The sequence below is a fragment of the Pocillopora damicornis genome, chromosome 13, assembly GCF_964200805.1.
Source record: "Pocillopora damicornis chromosome 13, jaPocDami1.2, whole genome shotgun sequence".
NCBI lineage: Eukaryota > Metazoa > Cnidaria > Anthozoa > Scleractinia > Pocilloporidae > Pocillopora > Pocillopora damicornis.
Genome location: NC_142682.1, coordinates 20,267,756 through 20,284,444, shown reverse-complemented (window position 1 = coordinate 20,284,444; position 16,689 = coordinate 20,267,756). Strand labels below are relative to the sequence as shown.

At 37.3% G+C, this 16,689-nt stretch overlaps 1 protein-coding gene across 4 annotated transcripts; it reads right to left on the bottom strand.

The window, feature by feature from the left end:
- Positions 1-1,027: 1,027 nt before the first annotated feature.
- LOC113664931 (uncharacterized) lies at positions 1,028-9,802 on the bottom strand. 4 transcript variants are annotated; one of them, XM_027180566.2, is made up of 4 exons: positions 9,668-9,802; positions 6,258-6,392; positions 3,307-3,482; positions 1,028-1,919 (listed from the first exon to the last, which is right to left on the bottom strand). In XM_027180566.2, exons 2-4 carry the CDS (start codon positions 6,370-6,372, stop codon positions 1,494-1,496), a joined length of 717 nt encoding a protein of 238 aa, XP_027036367.2. In that variant the 5' UTR covers positions 6,373-6,392; positions 9,668-9,802; the 3' UTR covers positions 1,028-1,493. The 4 variants fall into 4 exon arrangements, with proteins under 4 accessions (XP_027036367.2, XP_089047707.1, XP_027036358.2 ...); XM_089191581.1 differs by having other exon boundaries at positions 9,662-9,762; XM_027180557.2 differs by lacking the exon at positions 9,668-9,802 and adding an exon at positions 7,063-7,222.
- Between the last annotated feature and the right edge of the window lie 6,887 nt (positions 9,803-16,689).

Genomic DNA, 16,689 nt, shown 5'->3' with positions numbered 1-16,689 from the left:
AACTTCATATTTTCATTTACTAACATTGTTATTGACATGTGGGTAAGTTTTTATGTTATTTGCCATGCTAATGAAATTTTAATGAACTTGCTCTAAAAGCTGAAGGAGCTTGATTACATCTCTTTGGAAGAACTGCGAATTCTCAACTTTTTCACACTTGGTATGATTATCCTCCGCTGTGTTGCGCCATCAAATATTGAACTTGAACGCACGATAATTGTTGAATAATAGATAAGAGAGACTTCGGCAAATGGGAGAAAAAAAAAGTATTTGGTGGACCAGCAAACACGATTATGGTTTTGCTGACAGAGCAGGAAATACTGTAAAAGCCTATCCGGGGAGGAGAGACCAGGGAAAGACTGTTGGCGTCTTCTTGAATTAAGACGAGAGTATGGGATGGACTGACAAAGAGACACACAATCTTCGAAGAAGGAGACTTCTTGGCTAAGGAAGAAAAAGTTATAATCCAAACTCAGACTGTCTATATTTATTGTCTCCAATAGAAAACAATGCCTATTATTTCCTCTTGATGTCTCGAAGCAGGGAAGGGAATAGGAAATGAGCTTTCTCGTGCCACCTTACAGCGCAAGTCCGCTTTTTGATAGTATACTCGGCAGGGATCTTTACTAAAAACCTCGTGGGACTCGGTGTTAACGCCTTTTACGGCTTAGGGCTGAGGATATGTTGGCTTAAACTATGTTGGCTTACTGAGACGCCTTCAGACGTGACCTAAATCATAGGTACCCAGGGTAGATTCCTAACGCTAACCTAACTCAAGCTTGAGAAGCTATGGCCTAACAATTGCGGCTTGACAATTCGTGTTCTTTGTGCGTTCCTTGGACACTTCATATGATACTTGCTACGGTTATAATAATCCGATCCTACTTGGACACAGCCTTATTTTGGCTTTTCAAGATAAAATAACAGCGATGCACCCACTGACGAGTGGGCGAACGGTCCAAAGTTGAGATGTTCAGCGATGACAGATTTCTTGTGCAATCCTCTGTTAATTTAAATTCTAAATAAGTCGCCTAAATTCCTTTTTATTGCCAACATAGTCTCAATTCAAACGCAGTTGAACATAGCAGTTTCAAATAGTGAAATGGTACAAACTTAGGAAACGGCTTAAATACAAGTATATTACAGATGTTTATAAATAAGTATGACTATTATCAAATTTGTTCTGCATAAGTGTATACATATTTAGTATTTACATTTGCTTTAAGTTTTACCAAACAGATGATTTTTGAACGCGTTTTTCCGTCACCTCCTCTAGATGTTTTGCCCTGACAACAGAACTTTCTATATTCCTAAAAAAATTACAGACATGACGCAATAAATTACATTGATGATGCGAGAGAAGCTGTAGTCTGCGCTGTTTGCACCACATTATGGCTCCGTAAGCCGTGAGTCTCTCATCGTATTCTTAGCACGTTGTTTCTTTGAAAAGATAAATAATGATTACATTTTACACCAAAGCCTTTCGCATAAACTCAGTGAATAACTCCTATGTTGGGATACAGCTGTTGTACATCAACTGGACGCGGCTGGCAGTTGTTTACCGAGTCGTAATAGACCCACTCAGGCACATAAGTATAACCATATCCTGATAGCAGCCTTGGGTCAAACGGAAAAGACCTCGAAGAGAAAGGCGATGACACATACCCAGAGCTCAGAGGAACTGGACGTGTAGGAACTGCGATATTACTGTCTTCTAGATCTCGATCAACTTTTAGCCGCTTATTTTGGTGATAAGAATGGGCTTCATCCCCAACAGGTGAACCTTCAACATCCTGAAGATCATCATCATCCGCATTTTTCTTCTTTTTCGTTTCTTGGTCATCCTTACTTTCCAGGTCACCTGTTTCTTTAGATCCTTTAAGTTTGCGATACTTGGCCCGACGATTTTTAAACCACACCTAAGAGACAGGTAAAAGAAGACGGCGACTAACTAAGTGAAAATCAGAACGCTTGAAGGCCTAAATTTGGTAGTGATACCCTACTATCAGTTACTTATTTGACTTCTGCTTTTTTTTCTAAAAAGAAACCGTGACTAGGGTTTTGGGCGGCGTAACGAATCTTTCAGGACATAAACCAGAACTAAAGAAACAAACAGACAAACAAAACAAAACAAACACACAGACATAAAAAAGTGTTTTCAGTGGGGATGATAAATTTACATCCATGACGATCATTCGTTGGTTTTGAGTTCCTATTTATAGCTACGAGTCAGTTGCATATCGATGTCATTACGTTTCCTCCGCGCCGGGAGGTAACACCTGTATTTTTATGTAAATCTCGTCTAAAGAAAGATGCCCTTACTATTTTAAGGGAAGGGGGAATCAAGATTTTGGATTTAATTTCTACTATTTGTAGCTGCTAATAATCTATGAGCCAGTGTTTAAAACGCTCATTTTAACTCTATTGAGCTGACAAGGAAGTGTTTAGTAATCAGGTAGGAAAATCAACTTTCAGATCTTTGTAGTGGAAGGGTTCGCGCCGGGAGGTAACACCTGCATTTTTATGTAAATCTCATCTAAAGAAAGCTGCCGTCACTATTTTAAGGGAGGGAGTCAAGATTTGGGATTTCATTTTTACTCTGTGCTTACGTCACATCAAATCATATCTTTTGAATCACTCTTCTGTACCTCAGTCCATAATTGACAGATATTGCGCAACTGATGTGATTATGACGAATGGAAACCATGTGTCTCATTTGCGAATAGCCTGAAAAACTAATTCTCAAATCTTCTATAAAGAAATCATCGGTTTACTCACTGTGACCGGAATATGGAAATTAGGGCTTTCTTTATTAAGCCGAATTAGGAAGAGGTCATGTCCTCGAACTCGTTTGGGGAATCCGGGCCCTTTTATTTGGAAAAGATTTTTCCCGATTTGGTGGATTTCAATTTTCTATTTAAAATCGATGTACGGCACCATTTGCTGCTAGGATGATATTCTATTTTAAGGTGACTTGATGCTCTGAATATGTCCTTTGCCATAACTTGTATCTAAGTTCAGCCTATAACATCTTCTGTTTGATATCTTTAGGCATATTTTAAATTATATTTCTCGACTGCAAAGAATGCCGGGTCATTCCTTTTTCCTACAGTTCCATGCAGAAATATTTGCAGTACTTTACTCGGGCAAATACAAACCAGGTCTTGAAAAAAAAAAGTTTTAAGATTATTATTTTGTTAACAATACTTCCTCGATACGTACCCTCTGAGAAGTTAGGATCGAAACTAAGTCCTTTTTTAATGAGTTGATTAGCAGGTGTGATTTTAATTTTGGGGTCAAACCAACCTGGATACGTGATTCAGGCAAACTTGTGTAAGCTGCCAACTGCTCCCTTAGCATCAAGTCTGGATAATGAGTTCTTGCAAATGTCCTCTCGAGAGTTTCAAGTTGGAACTGGTTGAATGTGGTTCTTGTACGCCGAATTTTCCGTCCTTCCATACAGCTGACCTTTAATATAATATCTATATTAAAAAAAAGATCACGCAAAGTTTTACGTCCCATATGTACCATTATCATCAGCTCAAAACATCCTGTATAACAGCGATATAGACTTTTAAACTTGCTTTCCAAAGTCTCTACTTCAACCAAACTGACCCACGTGGCTGGAGCTTATTCAGAAGCGAATAAGTTTTTTTTCTTTATTTACTTCCAATGAAATGCATGCTACTCCGTCGCTTATAAAAAGCTCCCACTTAAAGTATGAGGATAATTCAGAACTAGACCGTAAAGAAAAGATGCCAGTTCTGATCTACAAATTGTGGACTTTCTATTATTATTTTCAAGGTTTTTCTTGGAAGAATGGCAATCCTTCTTGCATGTTGATGACTTTCCCTCAAAAGTGGTGATAACAAGCGACTAATTGAGTTAAACAAGAACGTGCAGGTAACACTTTTTTTTTACGTTTTACGAAAGAGGAAAGACCCAGGTGGGATTATAAGAGGATTTTTGCATGCTCAAAATAGAATCATTGCATAGCTCTTCTATCCTGTGTATGTACTGGCTGATTAAATGGAAACAATATGCTTACTGATCGATTTTCAGAAATAACTTTAGCTCATTTGTTTAAACAGCTTTTTACAGTGCACGTATAGTAGAAGTCGGTATAGCTTGTGATCTGACAGTTCTTATTTAAGCGGTACTCGCCTTTGTTACTCTTCATTCGCAATTTCCGGCGTTCTTTGCAACCCTTTCAGACAATCGGCATTAACAGGCTACTGATTACAGAGAATTACGTTAAGGCCAGTAGGGGAGATGCATTTTAGAAAGTCCATATTATTGATGCAAGGGATCTATCCCATTGAAAATAATTCATGACAGTAAGATACTTTTGCCTACACTCCAAAATGTGAGCTGTTAATGTAAACAAATGATGGACAGTCTAAGAAATGCACCTTATCTTGATGCCAGCAAAGAACACACTTTCTTTCGAAAGGTGGGATTATTAACCATCCAATTATGAGTACGCTCTTTAGGTTATTTGTGATGATAAGGAGCTGTCTGACAACAAACCAGTTAAAATAGAAAGAACAACCTTATACATACAAATCGAATGGTTAATTTAAATTCTCTCATGACTTTGCAACCCATGTGTAAACTCTTCCACCTGGAACTGTCAACATCCATAATTAATAGTTCCTTACAGCCTGACAATGTGCTCTGATAAATCTGTTTAATTGTTCTCCTGTTGATCGTAAGGCTTACTGGGCGCCGAACCATTGCAAACAAAGCTTATGAATTTGTCAGAACTGACTTTTCCAATTAAGCACAGTAACTAGAGAACAAAGAAAAAAAGTCGTATCTTGATTAATGGGACTTTCAATGGATCAGTGCTAAAGAAATGGTGATGTTTTAAAGACGGCGTCGTAAACAAGGGAAACGCCCCTGGAGTTAAGCAGAATTTGAACTGATTCGTTTTCGAAAAGAACGTTTCCTCAACGTTTCGTTGATGAGATAAATTGATTCGGAGACATAAGGTGAAAACGTCTTTTGTCGAATATTCCATCTCTGTTACATCGGTTAAACAGAGTCGTTGTAGAGAAAGAATTCGTCGGAATGCATATTTGTGGTTTTTTTTTCCTTTTTTTAACTATCGGAAGTCGAGCTTTACATTTTGAGATTTCCTTATTTGAATAACCCGAAAACAAGCGCTGCTGTCATCAGTAAGACTGCACTTTAGTAATCGAATAAAACGTATTTATCACAATGCTAGCAACCACCAGTAAACAGAGCGGCTTAAATTCTAATACGCGAAACCAAAGAATCATCCATAATTAAGGGTGGTTGTAGATTGGAAATACTTAAATAAGAACAACTGTGTGTGCAACATCTTTATACTTTATATATATAAGTAATCTGTGCATGATTAAAAATGCACAGTCCTTTCATTTCCCCGTGGTAAAGAATTCAATGGAACCGCGCTGAGCAGAACAAAAAGGAATTTCCTGAGGTTTACGGAGGCTTTATACTGGGGTTTTTAAATCTCTTGTAAATTAAGGATTGCGGAAATGCAATTGAAGGATGGTGAGAACAATGAAAGTAGTGTTTCATTATTCCACGATTCAGACTTCATTACCAACATCTCAAGCACTAACAAAACACTTGCGGGTTTTTTCGGCTAATCCAATGTCCCCTTTAAATTCCCAAATCGCCTGAAAACATTTTGTATGGAACTTGTCCATCTAAGATTTGGTAAGGTTTAATATAATTCCTTATTTTAGCCACAAAAAAAACCCGGAGTAGATTTGAGGTTTGACTTCGACAAAAACCACATGGATGAAAGATACCACTGACACCTTTTATCTCACTTGACCCTTCACCAAAAATATAAGTTAATTATGCGATGATTAATTTTTGGCTGTGATTTTAGATTCCGTAAGTGTAAAAAATTGGCGCCTCTGAATTACTCAAGTGCTTCCAAAAACCGAAAACCGTCTAAACAATGTAAAATTTAAGAAGACTCTCGAGAACAATCAGTTGAGTAGTTGGAAATACCGAATGAGAAGAATTTCCCGTTTGGATTGAAAACAGGCGAATGCCTTCATCGAATTTCACGGCAATTGGTATGGAGTATAAAACAAAGATGCATGCTCATAAAAAACCTTTGAATTTAAAGGAAAGTTCCTTTCGCAAATTAGTAGCTAATCGTATTTTAAACCAATGGTCTTTGATAACTCTAAACCAAATAACATAATCGTTGTTTTACTCCGTTAGAGAGCTTACATTGAAGTGTGACTAACCTGCCATCCTCTCTGCCAGTGCCAAGGCTTCAGAAGTCGGTGCAACCTTAAGGATGCTGCTACTACCTCGTGTGTCCTTTAAAATGTTTTCAATTGAGAAAGGGTGACGCTCCATGTCTTAATATTGGTGTAGAACTGTAGGAAAAAGTTGGTGAAAATTTTGTCACTTATAATGATTCACTTCTGTCTAAAGCGAGTCCGTTTTGCAAGAATGTTTTTGAGAGTGTTTTTTTAATCCTCTTATGATGGATGCGCTCTATTTGTTCCAGCAGCACGTTTAATTTTTGAGTTGTAGTGATTTCTTTGTCGATCGATCTATCAGAATAAGTAAACTTCAAAATCTTGAGACAGTCTAAATGGCGTAAATATTTATCGCACATATAGTCAGGTGAAATCCACTGTCTCATTGAATCTCACAGGAGCGCACTATTTTGCTATTTTGACTCCACGCCAACAAGCCAATACCCCACGATACATCTTTGCAAATATTGTGCGTGGTCATTGGCCAAGTTTAAGTGAATTCATCCAAGTTTCACTGTACTCCTCTATTAAATTTTTAGAGGCACTACAAAACGGCTCACAACTTTGAAGGTCTAACCGACGCTGAGAAAGTCGTATTGAGACGCACTTGTCTGTAAGTGTCCCCATCAAGAATGCCGTAATTTTTCAAAAGCACTTGAGATTGAATCAAAGCAAACAATGCTCGCAGTTCGTAACTTAACTGCATGATCAAGTGATATAAAAATTTACTCTAATTGCTTCGTAAATAAGTTGAATAGCTATCCGAAGGAAGAGATGTACATACCAAACTCACGTTTCAGGGTTCCTTTACGGTGTGTTATTAAACTGATAGACGCACTGCGTAGCTTAACACCCTTGAATTTAAACTAACCGTTTGGGAGGGGCTTAATGATAACATAATAAGCTTGCTGTCAGGAAATTGTCGTGGTAAATGACAGCGGCATGCTCATGAAGACAGCGCTGCGGACATGTCGTTTTATTTCATTTTTTGTGATTACAATTCGCCGAAAACCCCGTGCGGAAAGTAACGCATCGACTCCGTTATTGTCTACAAATCTTCACGGCTTAATCGCTCGAATTATTGAATTCTACGTTTAATGCAAGGAGTTATGAACGAGGAATGCCAACACGAAGTTTTAATTTAGCGCTGGCTAACGCCTGAAGGAGCGCGGAAAATTATGTTAATTCCTGATTCAATAAGAAACACGATTTGAGTCACAGAAGCGGGCAAAAAAACAAATAATATTTATAAACCAAGGTATGAGATCTGAGCAAAATTTCCTTCGCGACGTTAAATGTAGTATCGACGACGTCTCTGTAATCATTTGTTACTGCAGAAGTGTTGCTTAAGAGTTTTAGGAAAGCGATTGTTTTAAACTGCGGAAACATAAATCGTTTCATGTGAACAATGAATCCTTTTAGGGTTCTCTGCCGATAAGCACGACAGTCGCCCACATCCTGCATATGTAAATACTGGTTAGCACATCTTATTGTGTCAGTAGAAGATGTCATATTTCTACCGAAGGATTATCTTAATTCTTTTCTTAACCCAGGTCACGCAGCTAGCCTGACGTCATGCTAAACTAGGGGCTTTAGGAAACAAACAAATAATCTAATTATGGTTAAATTACCACTTGTCTTCGAGTAGTTAGAGGCTCAAATGAGATTTCACTTTCATGCTTGAGGTGACCAACCTTCAAATTACACGGTTCAAAACATTTTGCAGAAAAAATAAAAGCATATCAGTTTTAGCAACAGCTAAATTGCACTAATTACAGAGAAGTTTGCACTTTTAACGTCTCTCGAGCTAATCGGAAATACTTTATTTTTCCTCTTCGCCCCCCCGCTTGGTATTAAGAACATCGCATTATCCGTTGATCACGTATTGCTTGTCACTCTCTCTTAGTAGTGTATATATATCCGAGTCCTCGGTCTCTTGCATCTGTGGCAACCAAGGCGTTAGTCTTTGCGGTTACGGTTACGGTTACTGACTTACAACTCGGGCTTAAAGCCCGATGGAAATCCGTTTAATAGTTTTATTATGATCAGATTATATCCAGAGGAGGCAATAGGTTTCTATAAAAGAATTGATTAATTTGGCTTTCACTCGATAAAATGGACCTTGCCCGTCATTCACGAAGATGCCATGCCTCACTTGGCCATTGGGATCGTGTCGGCAAAAGAAATCTGCTCAATCAGAATCGCGTGATCCCACTGAAGGAAGTAATTCCAAACCAATTTAACAAAGAGTACAATATAACACCTTTACTTGAACCGGCTGCCGACGTTGCTCGAAGAAACTATTATAATTGAAATGCTGCGGGCAACCGAGTGAATTTGCTGCTTCACTTTGAACTTACGCCCTTGAAGAACATACAGCCATGCTCCAAATTTACTTTTTCACGAGGCTTAACGAATTTAAGAAATCTGTGCTATAAGCGTAAGACTTACTGAGAGGGATCTTATCAAAATTTGTCATGAGGCTCACTCAAAAGTTCATGCTGTTAAACTTGTCGTTCAGGAAGACCTTCGTCGATAAGAAACAGGCCTTGCTTTTAAATAAAAAATTTCTTTTCTTTAATAAAGCCTTTACTAAGCTGCTAGAAGCATGGCAAACATGAAGATCTTCAAATATTGACTATATCTTGTAAAAAACCTTCTTATCAGTATTGGTAATGAATTCGAAATCAATCTATCTAGCCACCTTATGATAATATTCTTTTTTAAGTAAGGGCTTCCACTGCTCTCGTATCCTTGCTTGGTTAGATTGATATATTCGCTTTTCTAACCATTTGATACGTTAATGCAACCATTGATGTAACCGGCGTAGCGAAATATTTTCTTTTTCCGCATTGCGGCGATCCCGAAGCATAAGTCTTGGAAGAGTTACTTCTAAATAAACTCTGTTGAAGTTTCAATAGCTTGGAAACGAGCATGCTAGATATTGGTATTGCATATCTGCCTGTTTGATTGTGTTTTCAGTAAAATCATGAATTGTGTTACCAGCAGGAGAAACTATTTTGTTGGATGATCTCTTGCTTCTTTTTCACTGCTCGCAAACAAAGGAGGTTTGAGAAGCCTTCCTCTGCTTCAACATTTCATTTCTAAGTTCGCCATCTTCAATTAATTTGTTTTAATCTTCAACTTCTGCAACCAACTTAAAAAGTTTTGCTTTCTTCTTTCCTATGTGGCGTATGTCTTTCCAAGTGAGCTATTATTTGTAAGTTTTCTTCTGCTGAAACACATATCGGAAATCAAAACATCGTGAAGCAGGTTTGCTACTGAAAGGTGCCCTTCTTATAACACTACTGAGGTATCAGTGGATTTCCGGATTGAAGTCACCCTCGACAAAAATCAAAATCTAAATTTTAGGAGACACGTACATGTACCTGTAGTAGGAAATAGCACAGGTGTTTTAAACCCCAGAGTCACTGACGTCGCTTCCTCCGTTAAGTGGTGGAGGTTTTACCTGTTAACCTTGCCGCAATAGCCTACAAATGGGCTTAACTGACCAGAAAAGGTCACTGCGTTCGTCGGTCTTCTAAGATTTCTTTTATACTTATGTCACCTTTGTTAATAAATGATGATTGAGAAGTGATGATTTCTTTTTGTTGTCCTGGTGCATACGTACTGAGACTTAGAGAGATGGTTTTTTGTTTGACATCCGAGAAAATTTTAAGGAACAAACTCTGTACATCGAAGTAAGAAGGTTAAACGAAATTTTAAAACTTCTCAACAATAGTGACAGTTTAATTCATTCCTTTATCTACATGTCTAGGTCCTTTTCCTAAAGTAACTGCTTTCATAGAAGAAGTAATCCTTTGCGGCTATTGCAGGCCTTTCATAAAAAGATCGTCCTCGATGGTCATCCCCTATGGCTGAACGCCGCGGACTATAGTTGACCCCTGAATCACAAAGTGAGCCACGTTGTTGATTCTTTAAACGTCTTTGTACTCAAAGCCTAATCAAGGTTTGGGCCAAACGTATCAATAATCATAGGAAGATTAGATCTAAATCGATTCTTCTCGCCCAAACGGAAACACAATCGATAATACAACCAGCTAAGAGGAAGACATTGGCGGCAATCAACTATATTTACTACCAAAAGTGTGAAAGGATAATTGCTCGATGCAGAGCGAAAAAAGCAACAAAGAGTTAAATGCATCATCTTCTTTATTTCATAACTGGGTTATTAGATCGTCTGAAGATTAGCCCCCCTAGTGATGTCGACATGTTGACAGTTACTGTCTAATCCACTGAGCTCAAACATCCCACACGATGATGGAAAATTAAACGGTTCAATTAGAACGGCACATGTCGAGAAGCACAATGCCAACTTAAGAGCTTCCGGAAGTGATAAAAGTTTAAAGGATTAAAAACCAATAATAAAGAAATTTAATAAGGGTTTCGTGTGCACTGAAATAAACTATCAGAAGGATTGGCGACCAAAAAGTGCATCCATCGCATTTAATAGCCTTCTACAAAGATTAACAGAGTGTAACTGTGTGTTTATTTCGCTCGGTAGAAATTAAAGCCTCAGGTTCGGTAAATACCTCGATGTCACATATCTGAAAAGACGGATTTCAAGTAATTTTGATACCCTATACAAAACGATTAATCCACTGTTGTTTACGGTAAGAGATCTTAGTTTGAATAAATTTTGCAAGACAGCATTTACAACTTGATGGCGACTTTTCGCGAACTACCGACTGTGTACTTATCGTCAAACGCTTAGTTTAACATAGAATGAAACAATTTACCAGAAATGTTCCTCAAACGTTAACAGATAAATTTAGTTATGACATGAATCAAGGAATTATATTCATATGGAGTAAGCAAAAGTATTACGTATAAAACTGAGATCCTCCAAAGCACGTCATTTTCATTTCGGAAACTCAGCTTAACTGTTTACTTACCAAGCAATTAAAGAAGAAATGTTCAGCAAAATTTCTCACTTATTAATCTGTAGAAGGTTCTTAAATTCTTTGCTGGATTAAGTAGTGAGTCTATGACTTGAAAGGTAGCTAGCTAGAAAAGAGATGAACTGAGTTCCAAGAAATGCTCCAGCGTTTGGGGTGCCCTGAGTCACTCGGAAGCTCTGCTTTTCCTCAACTTATGACTGCTTGGCCAGAGAGTTGTGATAAGGAAGATCCAAGGTTCCCTTCGTCACGTTTAATCTGATTTACCCAGCTTATTTTGGTTGTCTCTCAGTGGACACCGGACGGTGTGGTCAGCATGATCAAGACGAAGATCAAATATCAGTCGAGCTATTCCAGATGAATACCCTGCTTTATGCTTGAATGGTCAGTACTTTTTCGCTCACACTTTCCCACCAGCTATAGGGGACAACTTCTTTAATACTACCCAACCAAGAAGTATAGATCACAACTAGAGTCGTATTACTTTTTAAAGTCAGTTCCGCGTCGCTTCTATCGTGGTCGCCTAACTTCGAGTTTAGAAATTTGCCACGGTCCTCATTTATAGTAAGCGTGGTCTGGTGAATTAGGCCAAAAATGTTCTTGAACAAAGCACATATATGTATCTTGTAGAAATGATAAATTGACTGGTTTGAATTGGTGTCGCAAAATATGTGGAAGATCGTTTCTAATGTCAGCATTTTCAAAGCAACAAACTTATCAACTTTTAATGATAAGTTATACTCTCTCTATCTTTCCCCTTTTTCCCAGTTCTTTTCCCTATCATTTTATTCCCCTCATTTTTTCGATTTCTTCAGTTTTCTTTTTTAAATTAAATAGCTTATTGTTTACCTCTTTACAAATCATAATCGATGGGAAGAACGTGATCCGTTACCAACATATCAGCCGCGTCTTGAAAATTTTGCCTTTTCTCCCGTTTATCTTCACTAAACACTAATCCCACTTCAAATTTTTTTTTCTTTCTTTCTCTGTTCCTCACTCTTAGATCCTCTTAGAAAGGGACAAAAAGAAAACATACCAAAAAAGCTAATAAAAAAAGACAAAAGACAGAGAAAAAGTCAGCGAACAAAGACAAAAACGTCAAATCAAAAAGCAAAAATTGCAAATCCCATTTTACTCTTTTGTCCCTGGCGGCATCATGACTCTTTATGTAGTCTTTCTCCATACGCAGAGTCGCGTTTCTGTTTTTACCAATCCTTGCACTCGAGCAGCCACTGCATATGAAAAAATGGCTTATTTTAGAAGTGCAGCTTCATAATTTATCTCTGAAACCAATCGCTCAAAACTTTCGCTTGAAGACAAGTTTTCTGCAAAATTGAAAATTTAGGTACGAGTAGTTAAATCCGGTATATACTTGTATTTACACACGTCACCATCAAATGATTATTTCGTGAATGATAGTAATAAAAATTAAGGCCTTAACTTACGATTTATTCTATTTAAGACAACAAACTCATAAACAAAACACTTAGGTTCTTTTATTTTTTTATAACTGATCGACTTATAGTGTTAGCAGTGAATGCTAAAAACATTGGGAAGTGGATCGTCGTCATAGTAACCATGATGACTGGAAGCTATTGCAAACAATTACTCTTGCCAAACATTTTCCGTTCAGCTCGCTTGTCTGTGAAAAATGTAGGCTGAAGTGAAAGGGAAAAACATAAACAACTATTTACGCCTTTAATTATCCTGTCTTTAAGAGCTTCTTTATTTCCAGTGACTTGGAATGGGTCTTATGAAACCAATTTGGTCCAGTGCTCTAGAAAGCATGGGAAATCACTTTAAAGAAAAACATTTAAAATACTTGAGGTTGTTTATCCTTTTACGGATCCTTCTCCAACTACTAGGGGCAAGACTGCTGAGAGACAACCTCGTTTGTAACACCATGCATTTGACGAGTAAACGCTTGGTTTACCTCTTCAGAACCGAATAGTATGTTTTTCTATTAAAAGCAATGAGAACGGGTTTAGAAATAAAGTCGGTGTTGAAGAGCAGGTGAAACACAGGAGTTTCAAAAACATCTCTGCGCTTTTCTCAGGGTACCAAACAGCCAGCAATTCGTTTTTAGGAAAAAAGAAAAAGTTTCCAAGTTCCGTCTCGGAAAGCATGCGGGATCATTAAAAAAGTACCATTTGTCAGACTACTTTCATTTTAAAATCCTTAGGAGTGCTGCTTGACAATTCTGCCCAGGCAAGAGAGAGTGAGTAGTTATATATAAAAAAATTACATAATTTGGGGGGGGGGGGTACAAAAATCCCGACACGATACGTTTATCGTGTAGTTTTATGCGAGTGAAGGCTACTGTGTTACTATCTGGAAAAAAAATAGCTGTTAAGTGCTTTCATTCTTAATGGATTCTTCACTTGAATGATTCAAGTACGCATTCAGAGAATACCAGTTTCTTTTCATTGTTTTGTTTTCAATATGATTGTTAATGCAGCGTCGTCGAGCAACGAAACCATGCCCTCAAACTAGTTTTACAAGGGGTCATGGAAGAACATTTCAAACTGACCCAGCATCACTGGCTCAATCGTGAAATATCTTAACCGAAAAGGTAAACAACGTGGAAGACCGCCTTAAGGAAAAAAATTTCCAGATTTAGGCCTGAAAGATGAGGAAAATTGAAAACAAACGATCACTCTAACGACCAAGCCCGTTATCACGGAAAGATGTTTTTGAATGTTGTTAATTTTTCCGAGCTGCAGTATCGCTTCTAACATGTTTGCAATTCTCTTTAACTTCATTTACGTTTACAAGCCCTACCATAACTTGCTTTTGTTTGACTTTCTTTATTTCTGATATTTTCAACGGTAAAAGTAACATGAAGGCAGCTCTTTCGTGCGGTAAATTAAAACGACAAGGTTGATTGACTTGCGGTTCATATCATACCCAACCTCTGTGGGTGGGGGTCCAAGGCGCCGTAAAAGACTTTTTTGAAAATTACAATAGTTCATTAACATTTAAAATAGAGTTTGGTCATTTGCACGTAATGTGGGTTACGGACTTCGAATAAACGTGGCTGTCAAGGAAAACTCAATCAGACAACGCTTGTTTGAGAAAAAATTTTTCTTGCTGAGATTTCAAGAAGTGACAAGTACACTGTCAAAGCAGATAATGACAAAATTTTCCGCACGCCGTTTATCATGTCAAGTTTCATATGGATAGAGGAAGCCTATCTTTCATAAATTTTCACCGTCCTACGTTTCCTTAAACGTATGGAGTTTTTTTTAACTACCTTGACGACACATCATCGTTATCGGGAACACTGTGGTTCCTTGTTGTGCGCTATTGTTCGTATGTGTCAATAAACGAAAAAAATGTAATATTAGGAGGATTTCAACTCGCAAGTGATGCGTCCTTTGTGAATAATTACACCTCTTGAGTATTGAGTTAACAGCTAAATCTGGTCGAAATAAGATGGTATTACTAAACGTTACGTTTATACGTATAAATTAAGTAGTTGATTAAGAAATAAGTTAACATTTTGGTAAAGTTAGGAACTACATACATAATTGACATCGGATGGTGCCTTTGAAGACCAGGATTTACACCAGGAAAAATTCATGCACCTGAAAATCTTTAAAAATAAGGGTGTCGCTCGTTAGCTTTTTCGACGGAATATGTTCGCAGAGCATGAAATCCGATAAATTTCGGTTTTGAATAAATATGTATATTTGTTGTTTTTTTTAACCCACCAACTATTTCAGACTCAAAGTACTTGCAAGCGGTCGAGAGTAAGGATGTTAATTGGGCCCCTTACAAACAGTATTTGTTAAATAATAACAATATACATTTTATCCAGATACATTAAGAGAAAAAACAACAGATGATTTTTTTCGGTTCATTTTCAAGTGACTCTTTGTTTATTTTCCGACTCGAGCATGTATTTCAGGCAGGGTTTGGTAAGCGTCCAGTAATTAACAAGTAGCGTTTGCCGACTGAATCATCAAGCTCCGCGGAAACTTTTTTCCGGGCAAAACTCAGCTGGCTTTTAATATAACAGCTCTAAGCCTCTTGTATTATTTTGTGCATTAGATATGTAACATTTTTCTATATGTATTCCGACAGCATTCGTCATTATCCACTTTCATATTGATGCGAAAAAAAATTAAAGCCATCCTTCGTGTGAAATATAGAGCCGAATACTCTTGAAAATTATCTTTGCAAACAAAGCAAAATAAAACCAGGGCCAAAAAACATTTCCAGATAACAGCATGAAATCCGATAAATTTCGGTTTTGAATAAATATGTATATTTGTTGTTTTTTTTAACCCACCAACTATTTCAGACTCAAAGTACTTGCAAGCGGTCGAGAGTAAGGATGTTAATTGGGCCCCTTACAAACAGTATTTGTTAAATAATAACAATATACATTTTATCCAGATACATTAAGAGTCTAAAACTAAACGAGAAACTGACATAATAAACAACTGAGCGAAATATTGAGTATTTCTTGGTTTCAGAGAATATGGAATTGAACACAAGCGAATAGTGAGGAAACTTCGAAGTGTAATATTACCTGAGAGAAGTGGATTTTCGTGTGTTTATTAAAAACAAGAAGAAATGCTTGCGCCTCAAATCGTCAGGAAATTTAAATATTGTTATGTATTATTGAGTTATTTTTATTTTCGTAATCACCATTAACACCATTTGAGGTCTTGTTAAATATAAGATTGGCAAATAGTACATATATTTACTTCGTTAACCAAATTTCAACCAGTTCGGTAAAGCTTTTTTGTTTAAACAGCGATTTTTTTCTCACACCATAGGTGTTGGGTTCATTTTCAAAACTGCCTCCGGTGATTCCTATTTCCACGATGCGCATAATGGGTGATTGAAAGTGTGTGATGAAAATGCTTATTTCCATAGTAGGACAGATGTGTATGATCACAAGCCATTGTATTTTTGCCATAGGTAGCGGAAATATAGCCGAAAACATGAAATAATTGCCACACAATGGCGGTACTTCTGTATCGACCAACAAAGATATTAAAGGTTTTTCAAAGGAAAAGTATATTAGAAAACCTAAGAAAACCGCCTTCCAAAAAGCAATTAAAGTGAAGCCACTACAAGATTTCTTTGCAATATCTAAATTATCAGGAATCATTTGTACAAATCTTTTCCGAGTGAATCTGATACGAATAGAAAAAATATATGTATATCGCGGTTTTAGAGGCAGACAAATGAATACAATCGTTGCAAAGGTGATCAGTTTTCCGTTGATTCCTTCCTGGAAATTGCGCCGTAAATTAACCCTAAAGATGACAAGAATTGATAACTACGCGCGGACCTTGTCAACTTTTAATAAACAAAGACGAGCTCAAAACGATTCAAAAAGAAAACCTGTGTATTGAAAGATTCCGTAGTTTTGTTCTTGTGTAGCCAAGAGGAAAAGCGAGACAGGTCTTTGGTTTGTTCATTGTATATTTCAATAATGCATGTCAAACTTCTTGTCTCGCGCTTAAAAATATCGA

What these genes read in the sequence shown, in the direction of transcription:
- LOC113664931 (XM_027180566.2), bottom strand. Translation starts at nt 6,372, where the DNA reads ATGGAGCGTCACCCTTTCTCAATTGAAAACATTTTAAAGGACACACGA. An exon ending in ACTGGCAGAGAGGATGGCAG is followed by an intron (nt 3,483 to 6,257) that starts GTTAGTCACACT and finishes TTTTTAATATAG; the next exon opens with ATATTATATTAAAGGTCAGC. An exon ending in TGCCTGAATCACGTATCCAG is followed by an intron (nt 1,920 to 3,306) that starts GTTGGTTTGACC and finishes CCTGTCTCTTAG; the next exon opens with GTGTGGTTTAAAAATCGTCG.